The sequence below is a fragment of the Catharus ustulatus genome, chromosome 16 (assembly GCF_009819885.2).
Source record: "Catharus ustulatus isolate bCatUst1 chromosome 16, bCatUst1.pri.v2, whole genome shotgun sequence".
NCBI classification, from domain to species: Eukaryota; Metazoa; Chordata; class Aves; order Passeriformes; family Turdidae; genus Catharus; species Catharus ustulatus.
Genome location: NC_046236.1, coordinates 9,891,179 through 9,903,083, shown reverse-complemented (window position 1 = coordinate 9,903,083; position 11,905 = coordinate 9,891,179). Strand labels below are relative to the sequence as shown.

General features: G+C 43.6%; 1 protein-coding gene across 1 annotated transcript; it reads right to left on the bottom strand.

Annotated features, from left to right (window-relative positions):
- Window positions 1–1,604: 1,604 nt before the first annotated feature.
- On the bottom strand, window positions 1,605–11,595 carry NPTX2 (neuronal pentraxin 2). The gene is made up of 5 exons (XM_033074407.2): window positions 11,026–11,595; window positions 9,484–9,700; window positions 6,157–6,401; window positions 4,433–4,612; window positions 1,605–3,257 (listed from the first exon to the last, which is right to left on the bottom strand). Exons 1-5 carry the CDS (start codon window positions 11,476–11,478, stop codon window positions 3,030–3,032), a joined length of 1,323 nt encoding a protein of 440 aa, XP_032930298.1. The 5' UTR covers window positions 11,479–11,595; the 3' UTR covers window positions 1,605–3,029.
- Between the last annotated feature and the right edge of the window lie 310 nt (window positions 11,596–11,905).

Below are 11,905 nucleotides of genomic sequence, written 5' to 3'. Positions count from 1 at the left end.
AGCTTTGCTGTCCTCCCTGCATTTCTGAGACCTAAACCAGCAGTTCAGTGAGCAAGGGCAGCCCAGCCAAAAGCTGCCTGGATCCAGGAGTTGGTCTCCCACACACAGAGGATCCCAGAAGCAGGGGTGATCCTCTCCCCCTCACCTACAGAGAGGAAGCATGGAGCTGGAGCCTTCAAGCAAACTCAAAACACATGAGACTATATTTTCTAGTGACCAGGCATATAGGTAAACAATTAGAATTTGAAGAAATATAACTGGATTTAAATACACCAAATGCTCAGCTTGCTGTCAGCCAACAGCCAATGCACCAAGGATGTACAGAGAGGATGGTGCAATAGAGACTGCAGGGCACTCCCAGCCAAGCAGCCACCTGCAGACCTGGCCAGTTACACCTCCCAGATGTTGGCATCTCTGATATTGCTTTTAGGAGTCCCAGCTCTGCTGCTTTGACACAAAAACTCATTTCCTAGAAATCTGCACCACTGCACGTTCCAAGTGCTGTCACTCAGCTTTCCATAAGTTATTACTTCTGTGCATTCAGAGCAGTTTGGGAACTGAAGGGTGTGCTGTCAGTTCTATACTCCATAAACAATATAGATGCTGGAATGTGCTAATATTTACTCCTGTTTTGCCATCTGCTTATATATTCATATAAAACATGTGACTCCCAGGATGAAGAGCAGCAGAGTAACAACCATGGCTTTCCACTTCCAAGATAAAGGTCAAAAATCAACACATCTTTTCTTCTTAATGAAAAGGTACTATTGCACAAAAAAAATGTATCTGTACACATATGTGTTAAAAAAATAACAAATAAAAATTTCAATGGAATAGATACCACTTACCATTGGCTTTTACTTGAGTCAGTGTCTAAAAAACCCCAGCAGACCAGAACCTTCCTCCATCTGAGCTGTTTAATGAGTGAGAACCAAGTACAGCCCCCACCATTAACACCTCCCCATACAGGTGGGGTTTCTTACTCAGGTGCACATGGCTAAAGGCTGTCAGTGTGTTTAAACTCTGAATCAAGGTCACCATGGCCAACAGCTGTGTAAAGACCTCCCTCACTCAAGCATTGAGCCCCGAGCTGGTGTTTAAAGCAGCAGACCCCAGCACCCACACAGGCTCCAGGACATTGAAAAAGCAGCCAAGACAATTTCAGTGTTGCACCTTTTAAGAACAAAATTAAATCTGTGTAAGGACAGAGTTTAGCTCCTCCAGCCTCTTTTGAAAACAGCTGATAAATAAAGGTGGATTGACAGGAGGGCTCATGCCTCTTCTGGGCACCAGCCCATAAGAGATGAGAATTTTGAACTTTTTTCTCATCTCACATGAAATGAGTGTTGTGGTTTGTTTTTTGCTTAGGGCAGGGAAAGTATTATTGTAGGTTGGGGGTGCAGTGTGTGTGTGTATTTTAAAAGCCAATCACAATGAGAACACTTGAGCCATTTAGAGAATAAATTTAAGGCATTTAGGGAATAAAAAAAAAAAATTCTTACAAGACTATATTTCTACCAGTCTAGTGAGAGAGCAGGTGAACTCATAGAAGTTATGAAAGAGAATATTCAGTGTCTTGTGTGACTATAAAAGAATTAAGAGACTCATTTTACAGTGCATTTTAATTAAAAGTTCATTATAAGAATTTTCTTTTAATAACAGCATACTACATATTCATGGAAATATGTAACTTTACCCTACAAATGGGACTGTCACCATATTATTCTTACAATTCAAACATATGAAAAATAAAATATGATATTTAGCTTTATAAATTCCCCCACCCCCCCTTTAAATCCTTTTTCTTTTAAATAACAAAAGTATTAACTCTTTCCCAGTACAGTGCATTTGCTATCTGCGAGCCACAAACCAAGTAGTCACAGCAACGCCAAGGAAACAGCAACATTGTTTGCAAAATATTGAGAGAAAATGATAAAAAAATACAGTAGTCAGCCCAGTGCTCACAGAAGAGACAGTCAACAAGAATTGAAAAAGCAGCACATTTTTATATTACATAGACCATTATAATAACATATAAACCAGTGCAGAAGACTTTTATGCTGGAAAAATAGATAGCAATTCTCAGCAAGCAGAAACTGAACTTTGGCACTTGCTCATAAAAAGGCCTTTCAAAGCAAAACAAAATGGAAATTCACTTAATCACAGCTTGTATATTAAAAAAAAAATAAAGACATTGACTGAAGCAAGAGAAACAATAGAGAAAAGTGTACAAGCCAGGTCACTAGGAATTCAGTACATTCAGCCTACAGAAAATACAAGTACAATCTTTCAGCCACCCACCTATGCTGGGATCCTGGCTAGCAAAGGACAGGCTTTGGGACAAAACCTCACCTGAAGCACCTCTGCTTCAATGGAGCTGTGCTGATTAAACAGCCCTTTCTTCAAATTGAACTGTACAGTGTTCAAAATGAACAGTACAATGTGTCTCCAATACATCACCTCTATCATAAAATAAGGATTTCTAATCTGCAAATTAAAAAGCAAAAGCCTTGCACTCAGACAGTGGCTGCTCTGCTCTACCCACAGTTGCACCATAACCACTGCAGTGTAAGGATTAAGTGTTTGTTTGTTTTTAAAGGGCTAAAAAAGAATGGCTTCATTTCGAGGGGGAGACAATAGACTGGAAGGAAGGGCTCACATTTAGTGTTAATCCTGGTGCTGGCAGCACTGCACACCATCAGGAACACGACAGTGAAGTGTGCATGCTGCTCTCTCCCCTGCAGAAGAACTGATGGTCTAAGCCCAACCAAAAGGCTTCTGCAGGCCAAAGCACATTTTTGGATCAGGCCATAAGAAAGCAAGGGCTGCTCTAGCCAAGAAGTGCTCCTTTCATAGCCAGGCTCAATGCCCCAAACTAGCAGCTATCTTTGCACTGAGGCAGTTTACTCAATTTTTTTTTTATTTCTTTCAAGGAGTTAAGACTGGGGAAGGGCAAGGAGAAAAATAAGTGCTTTAGATTGCACAGAAGATTGTCCTAAAGGGGGCACTTGGATGGGAAGTGATCACAGCTACAAGTCAAGCAGACGCTCCTCACATGTCTCCACAGGCCATTTCGTAGCACCTCCAAACACGTCCACGTTGTTGTCGACCCAGGGGATGATGTTGCCAGGCATGTTAATAGAGCAGTTGGCAATATTCATGATGTCTTCAGCTTTTAAAACCCTGTCCCATATATTGAACTGGCTCATCTCCCCAACAAAGGCTTGAGTTGCATCAAATCTTCCTCCAACTGTGTCCTTTAGGCACATGAGAGTTAGGATTAGATGAGAAGGTTATTTTGGTGTTTTCTTCAAACTTGAAGTCCCTCCCCACTCAGCCCCACTGCTAGAGAGAGGTGCAGAGCTTGGTCACAGAGGTGAGTTTCTAGAAGGGCTACATTGAACAAGGCATTCAACAAGCTCCAACCTGAATTGTGTCAAAACAACTGAGGGCAATCAGTGGTGACTGCAAAACATCACAAAACTGCACATAACCAACCCTGCCCTCGAGCAGCAGAGCAGGAAGGCAGCTTTAAACTTTGAGGCCAATTTAAGAGCCACCATGCAAGCTTAGCACAGGACAACTCCAGCAGGAGCTGCACACAAGTGTAAGGTTACCCTGAAAGCTTTACAGCTATAGATTAAGCCATAACTGCAGCCCTTGCCCAGCTGCCTGCAGGGGCTGAGAGATGTGATCTTTGGATCTAAATACCCAGGCTTTGTCTGGTTGTAACAACTGAGTGATTCAAAGTGCCACTGCACAAGCCTGGAGTGTTTGCTTGCTCCACTCACTACCCAAGGACAGAAATCACTCATTGTGGTGATCACACTGACATGGAACTCACAGCACAGGACAGAAGCCAGCACAGTGCAGGCAGAGATAAGGAAACTGCCAGACACTCACTTGTGAGCTGGAACATCTGCTCTGCAGAGTGAATTAAGATACTGAACTTGCCATTCTGTCATTTATGTCATGGATAAGTATCTACTAAAATCAATATCAAGACAAAACTAATTTTTCATTGCTCCAACTGTGAATCTGGGAATCCTGAACAAAGACTATTTCCTGCTACTTGTTACAGTATTTTCTTTACTTAGTAAATGTGTAAGACAGGTAGAGAAATAATGTGAAGCCAGGAGCCACAAAATTCATTACTTATGAGATGTTAATTAGAAAGGCAAGCTCCAAAATCCTCTGGGTGTTTTCAGTATTCTAAAAGGACTTATTCTTAACCCCTACATGAATATTCTGAATATTTAATAAGTGAAACAAATATACCAATGTGTGATTTCATTAAGTATTTGTTGCCTTGTTTCAGTCTGACACTGTATTCAACAGGACCAAGTGTTTAACAGAGAAATTCTCACAATTCTTGTTTGTTTGGGGAGTTTTGATTTTGTTTAAACCCTGGAATACCCTGTCATTCACTCACCTGTTCCTGACCCAGGATCAAGACACCTCCAGGTTTAATTGGATGCCAAGGAGCAAGATTCTCCCCTGTGCCAAGCTTCTCTCCATCCTGAAAAGCTTCCCACATTCCATCTCTGGTTGTCCATGTTATGCAGATATGATGCCATTTTCCATCACTGATGAAGAGAGGGAGCTGAGCAACCTACAAAAAACAGAATAATGCATGTGGCAACCCAAATCTAGCAGCTCAAGCCCAATACATGAAGAGGAACAGTATTTATTCTGTCCTCAAAAGCAAACACTATAGATGCAAGAGTTAGTCCACATCCTACTTTGTATGATAACACAAAAACCATAAAATGATTTAGGTTGGAACATCCCTCCAAGATCACCAAGTGCAATCATCAATCCAGCACTGCCAATGCCACATCTACACCTCTTATAAACACCTGCAGGGATCTCCACCTCTGCCCTGTGCAGCCTGTTCCAGTGCTTTGCAACCCTCTCAGTGAAGAAATTTCTCCTCTTATCCAATTCAAACTTCCCCTGGCACAACTTGTGGCCATTTCCTCTTTTTCTGTTGTCTGTTGCTTGGGAGAAGAGACCAACCCCCATCCTGCACATTAACCTGTGGCATTTGCTGTTTAAATCTCAGTGCTTAGTGAGATTCCATCCAGTACTCATGTTAAGCTCCTCTTAAAATCTGGAGTATGCCAGCACCATTTGCAGTAATAACTTTGACAAATGGATGTGTCTGCTACCAGAACTTGTAGGAACTGGTCCCTAGACCTCACAATAATGAGGAATTATGCTCCTTTAGGAGTTTGATCTGAAAACCTTCTGAGGTCAACATCAAGACACAAGTGCAGTGGGCTGTGGAGAAGCTGTGATGTGGAAGAAATAAAAGCCTCACAGAATACTGACATTAAAGACATAATATTGAAGAGAAAAAAGTTATTGCTAAAGATAAGCAGAGTCAAGTCTGCTTCTCTTCCACAAACCATTAAAAATAATTGGTTATTGATCTGGGAGGATGATAGGACTGCTAGAAGTTCATAATCAGCCACCACCTGAGTTGCGTAGCAAACACCTGATCCCTCAGAGAGCAGTGAGTTACCAGGAAACCTAACTGAAGGTGGGGAGAAAGGAAGCCTTTAAATATTCATTTAATGACAAGTTTCAATGTTTTCTTCAAGCTTGTCAGAAACCATCAATGGTATGAAGCAGTGCTATCTAAAGTCTGAAAAATTGTATTTAAACTGATGCTCAGCCACTAAGCATAAAACCAAACCATTATGTGGAGAGCCTTTTGTTCTCTGTCTTCTGCAAAATTGATTTAACATTTGTAACTTCTACAATTAGAAAGATATAAAATTAGAAAACAACAGAAATGCTGCAACTGGCTTAGATCTCACACATCTTGCAATAGTGTGGCTTCAAATTTTGCTTGTGCTTCATAAAACAAAAAAAAAACAACCAAGAAGCCAAGACCTGCTTGTAACTTCAGACAACACAAGTGTGTGCACATCTAATGTCAAGCTGCTTGGTCTCAACACGCAAACATCTGGACAATTCAACTCCTGTTTTAAGTGCTTTTATGAATTTGCAATCAGCAAGTGGACAGCAAGCAGACAGCACCACCTCAAAGGCTTCTCTCAGAGGGAAGGAAGGAGTCAGTGCAAAGGTACCAAGGGGTCAAGGCTTTGTTCTGGTTATGATGACAATGGAGAGCTTGTCAAGTCTCACCTTATCATTAATCAGCAGTTCAATTGGATTATTCCCCCATTCTATGAGGACAATTTCATTGGCTTGCCCAGGAACAGCATATGAGAACGGAGTGCCAATTCCAGGAGAAGCACTTGACCTCAGCCACAAGCACACAGTGAAAGCATAGAGCTCTGGCAGAGTCTTCTTGATCTTCCCATACAGGTAGTTTGTGCGGAGAGGAAGGGAGACTTTGAACTCATCAGGTGACTTAAATGCACTGTTACCTAGAATCATGGAGCAAAAAAATAAAACCCTTAACACTGAGCAAAACAATGCATTGGTAACTCAGGCTAAGACAATTGATACTGATAGCCTTTGCCTTTAATCACTTTAAACAGGTACAGAAAAAAGTATATTGAAGTAGTATTTACTGAATGTTGATTTTGCTGCACATAAAAATGCAAATAGATTTTATCCACATTGTGATAATTATTTAGTTTATTTCTGCTCATTTAGACCAAAAGAATAGATGGTAGACAATCTGCTTCATTGCCTAGTCCATGGCTGGAGGCCTCCCTATGTCAAACAATTCAAACTGGTTTACTGTCAGTAAAATGGATTCTCTTCTATGCTCTTTATTAAAGCATCACAGTGCTTCACAACCAAGAAGCAACTTGCATTTTGAGCAGCAAATTTAAAATAAGACTACACTGACATAGTCCAGAAAGCAGGTGTACTCAGTAGAACTGATTGCTGTCCCATCAACTGAACGGGACAAGATGTGAAGAGTTCAAAGTGATCTGAATTAAAAATGCAAAATCAAGCCATGACCTATGGGAAAATTAGACACTAGATTTAATATAAAAGTGGAAATTATTATTTAGTTTTTTCTAAAAAAGTGATAAAAAACAGTGATGTTCTGAGACATGCTTACAAAATTGAGAACCCTTAAAACCAAAACATTCTGAAGTTGCAATACTCTGTATCATATACTTGATGTAGATGTTCATAAGCAATTTTCAGGAAGTATTAAGAAATAAATCCCACATTGTGCCACAAATTAAACCCACAGTTCTGCAGCAATGTCATCCTCAACTTTTTAGCAGCCTGTTCTTCTGAGTCTCACTCATTTCCTTAGCTCACATTCCTGAAACAAATTCAATCCCCTTGCCAGCTTCACACTCCAGCCCAAATGAAAAGCTGTTGTCACAAAAGGTTGCCACAATTCTCATATGTATTTTTTAAACCACTGGCATTCTCTCAGCTCCCCTTCTCAGAAGCAACTGAAGTGTTTCAGCTGCATTTTTCACAGACGAGGGGGTGGGAGAAGAAAAAGCTTCTCTTTTGCTTGAATCTGCCTTGAGGAACCTTAGAGACCTGAAATGTTCTAAATGGTAAGCAAATAAAAAACACCAGGATCTTAAGGTTAATATTGAACAACCTCCATTAGGGTGCTACAACCAAATCTCACACAGAAAAAAACAAAACATACCCCATTAAAAGAGCAATTATTTTTGGGCTAGATGGACAAGAAATGTTGTTATTCCCTTTCAGAGGCAGAAAGTAGGTTTAGATGTAGTAAATGATCTGTTTGTAGCTCCAGCAAAGCTAGGAAACACACTGAAGTCCAGGCACTACTATTTGCAGGATTATGCCTCCTACTTTTTCTACCTCACCATCTTCTGTCAATGGAGACAACCAGTGAAGGAATTAACAGAAAACTTTGCACAATAGGTGTACAAGTCTTAAACTCTTCTGCCCCATTGGTAACTAAAACAGCTGTCACAACTACACATAAAATCCAAGGCTTACAGTGTCACCTCAAAGGTTTTTTTCCCCTCTATTTAGTATCAGGACAATGAGGAGCTGATGACTCTCTAGTTAGATATAGTGAAAAAATGCTAAACAATACTCCATTTTAAATAAAAGCACAACAGAAATACTATCTTCAAATGAGGCCATATCAAATATTGTCTGCACTTAAAACACACCAAAAAAAGTTCTTTCATCATTATTACCCTCACTTTGATTTGACAGAGGAAGCAGAATAGCTAAGCTGTACAGTAATAGAGAGCAAATTACACAAGTAAAAGAAAGGCTGTATCTTGGTTCCTGTCCCAAATTCTTCACTTCCCTGGAGACTTAAGACAGCCCTCACTCCCCACACAGAAAATAAAGGTGGGAACAAGTTATTTTTAGCCCAACTGAATTACACATTCTTGTTCTCCCACCACTCTCTCTTTCTGATATGAGTCACATTTTTCAGAGACAAGGACTATCTATACTTGACTCATAAGACATTAACAGACCACTAATCCTCCAAAACTTTAGTTGCAGGTTAGGCTTTATCTTGGCTCTCCAGAAATACTAAAGGACAGAGCCAGTAGAAAATTATCTTCTTTCTCTTTTCCCCTCCTTCACCCTTTTCAGAGGAAAGAATAAATACAGTATTATACACATGGGTCCATTATGCTGCATTTCTAAATTAATGAGATATGCATTTTTGTACCATTTGGAAGGCATGTGCATTAAACTGCTTTTAAGCAGAGTTATTCACCTTGGAAAATCATTTAAGGATTGGGCAGTGATATTTACTGCAACTCCAGCCCTATACAGTCCACTCTGTACATGTGTACATCAATACAGAAAGAGTTGTGTGCTTTAGGTCACTTCCACAGACATCTGTAATTCAAATAAACAGATTCTACTCAGGCAGAGAGAGCTCAGTAATAATTAAGCCAACAATCAGAATGAATGACTAGGATTACGAGAGTGTCCCCCAGTGGACCATGTGTAATCTACTATAAATTCTGAAGGCTGTAAGCTTAGAATAGAGCATAATTCAAGTATCTGCAGTTACCCAAAGTCATAACCAGTAAAAAAAGAAAGGTCACCATCAATACTTCCAAAGCAGCAGGAAACAAAGCCACTATAAAATACCATTCATTACATCAAAGGTAGTTTGTGCTAATTAAATTTAGCCCATATGACTCTCAGTCCAAATAAAGGCAGCTCTACTCAGATGTATGCTTGACATTATGTATCTATTTACACCCATGCCATACTTATTCCTATCTCCACTTGCCTCCTTATAGATCTTTCATCCCACAAACACTAAGAGTTTCATCCTAGCCACCCACACATGCCAAATTAAGAGACAGGAAGCCAAAGCCAAGCAACTGCCTGTCAAGCAAGAAGCCTGAGATAAAAGAAAAAGGAGAATCCAAGTATTTGCACTGTCACCTACTATTTAGTCCAGTACCTTAATGTCTTTCCCTCAAGGCCCACATTTAGTCTACTGCTCTGGAAGGAAGGAGTAAACAAAGTTAATCAGGATGGGGAAGCCTTTATATTCTGAGCAATTACCTTTCTCTAATTCAGACACTCTTTCTAGCAATGCATTCAAGGCTGTCTCTGTCTTCTGCCGGTGGGCTGAGGTCTCGTTGTGGAGCAGAGATTTCTCATCCTCCAGCTCGGCCACTTTGCTCAGGAGCTGGCGCTCCAGGTCCCCGAGGCGCCGCTGCAGCATCTCCCGCAGGTCACCGGGCAGGGCTGCATAGGACACGTTGGCTCGCAGCTGGTGCTTCAGGGCAAAGCAGAAGGGGAAAAACATTGTCATTCCCGAAGCAGGAACTGTGAAATGCAGATAGGCTCCCGGTTCAAAGGAGGAAAGTAAGATCATGGAGCTCTGCAGCAAGTACAGAAGAGGTACTGCTTTTTAGCATTTGTCATGCTGGGCGCTTTTATCAGCACCGTATCTAAACAGGTCCTGAAACAAAAGGGCGCTTTTGTTAGAGGCTTTCAGCACTTTATATGAAGGAGTTTTCATACATTTAAGCTCAATAAAAGGGAGCAGGTCCAATGTGCTTCTATTAGCATGCATACATGTGGCACATTGCTCAATTTTTGCTTTACTTACTGTTAGTGACATGGCAGTGTAAGTAAACAGAAAAAACAGAAAAACTATCACTTCATTTTAGAGTAAAAATTAAGCTACTTTGAAAGCAGACTCACCAAAGTAAGATGCTCTTTAGATCAATCTAAGTATTAACCAGTGACAGCATTCTTATTCAAACTGAATAAAGAGGCACCTCACACTCTCAAATAACACTGGTATCTTTAAAGATACTAAAAAACCCAACATTTCCACGTACCACGTTATTCTAGTGGAGTTTCTCTTCTACAACACTAAAAAGAATGCTTCAGAAAGACAGCAGTAGTAATAAAAGGATGTAATACCAACAGCTCATTCAAAAGTGCACTTGCAAAGCAGCACTCAGAGCGAAGTTAGACACCATCCTCACATCAGCACTGAGTGCAGGATAGCAGGAGCACACGTGAGGCTTTCAGGGTGTGAAAAGCTGAACAAATCCTGTGAGAATCCTCTCTAAAAAGCATGAGTGCATGAGCAGCACTCAAACCATGGGCACTGTCCAAAAGCTCATGGAAATTACTTATCGGTGGGCTTGAACCAAATCCCCTTTCTGTTCCGAGGCACACAGAATTGGGTTTTTTCATTCTGTGTCAGCCCTGAGTACATCATCTTATGTACACCATCTGCCCAGCACAATCTCCTCATTACCACTGGTCTGCTCAGCACCATATGCCGAGGTCTTACTGCCCAAGACGTCAGCTTTGTACCTCAAACCACATGAAGTCACATCCCAGAAAGAGAGATTTACGCATTATTAATACAGAAACTAAGCTGGTGACAAGCAGGGAAACCATAATCTCCCCCCATGCACTGGGCGAACACATTCAAGAGCAGCCCCTTAGGGTTTTTAGCACTAAAGAGAGGAGATAAACAACCAAGAGAGCAGGACACGCCAAACCGAGCCGGGCCAGCTCGGATCCATCTCCGCAGGGTTCAGGGCACCCCCCGTGCCCGGGCTCCGCTGCCAGCCCTACCTCCAGGCTCTCCAGCCGGTCCTTCAGGGTCTGCATGGTGCGGCTCAGCTGGTCGATGACCTGCGCCGGGTCCCGCGGCAGGTCGCCCATCGTGTCCTTGCCCTTGCCCACCTCGTTCTTCCACGCCCCCGCGGCGGACTTGCCGTCGGCGCCCTCGCAGCGGCTGAGCTTCCCGGTGAGCTCCCGGATGGCGTCCCGCTGGCTCCCGATGGTCTCCTTCTGCTGCAGGACGGTCTCCCGCAGCTGCAGCACCGTGGCTTTGAGCTCCTCCTCGGGGGGCAGCCCGCCGCCCTGCATGGGCACGGGGGGCAGCGGGCAGCCCGAGCCTGCCGCGTCCAGCGGCAGCGAGGTGCAAACGAAGCGGCTGCCCGGAGGGCTCTCCTGCTCCCCGGCCGGCGACCCCCGCCCGCCCGCAGCTACGGCGAGCAGGAGCCCGGCGGCCAGGAGCAGCATCCCTGCTGGCGAGCGGCGCGCCCGCTCGGCGGGGCGGCCGGGGCCGAGCCGCGGTGCCAGGAGCGGGTCCCGCCGCCCTGTCCCGTCCGTCCCGTCCCGTTCCCCTCACGCCGCTCCCACGCCCGCCGCCCGCCGTGGATTTTATAGGGTGCGACGGGCCAGGAGGCGGGGCCAGGCTCGCGCCGTGTATGCTGATTGGCTGCGGGCTGTGCTGACGTCAGGCGGGCGGGCGCGGGGCCGGGCGGGCGCGGGGTCGGGAGCGCTCCGGGACCGGGTCCGGCATCAGCGTCAGCAGCGGCACGGCGGGGCCGCCCCCTCTCCCCGAGCCCAGCCCGACCCCCTGTGTGCTGCTGACACCCCTTGTCCCTTGTCCTCGCTCCGCGGTGAAGAGCCCGCTCCATCCACCTCGATGGTCTCAGCCGAGCCC

What these genes read in the sequence shown, in the direction of transcription:
- NPTX2 (XM_033074407.2), bottom strand. Translation starts at nt 11,478, where the DNA reads ATGCTGCTCCTGGCCGCCGGGCTCCTGCTCGCCGTAGCTGCGGGCGGG. An exon ending in AGTGTCTGAATTAGAGAAAG is followed by an intron (nt 6,402 to 9,483) that starts GTAATTGCTCAG and finishes CCATGATTCTAG; the next exon opens with GTAACAGTGCATTTAAGTCA. An exon ending in TGATCCTGGGTCAGGAACAG is followed by an intron (nt 3,258 to 4,432) that starts GTGAGTGAATGA and finishes ATGTGCCTAAAG; the next exon opens with GACACAGTTGGAGGAAGATT.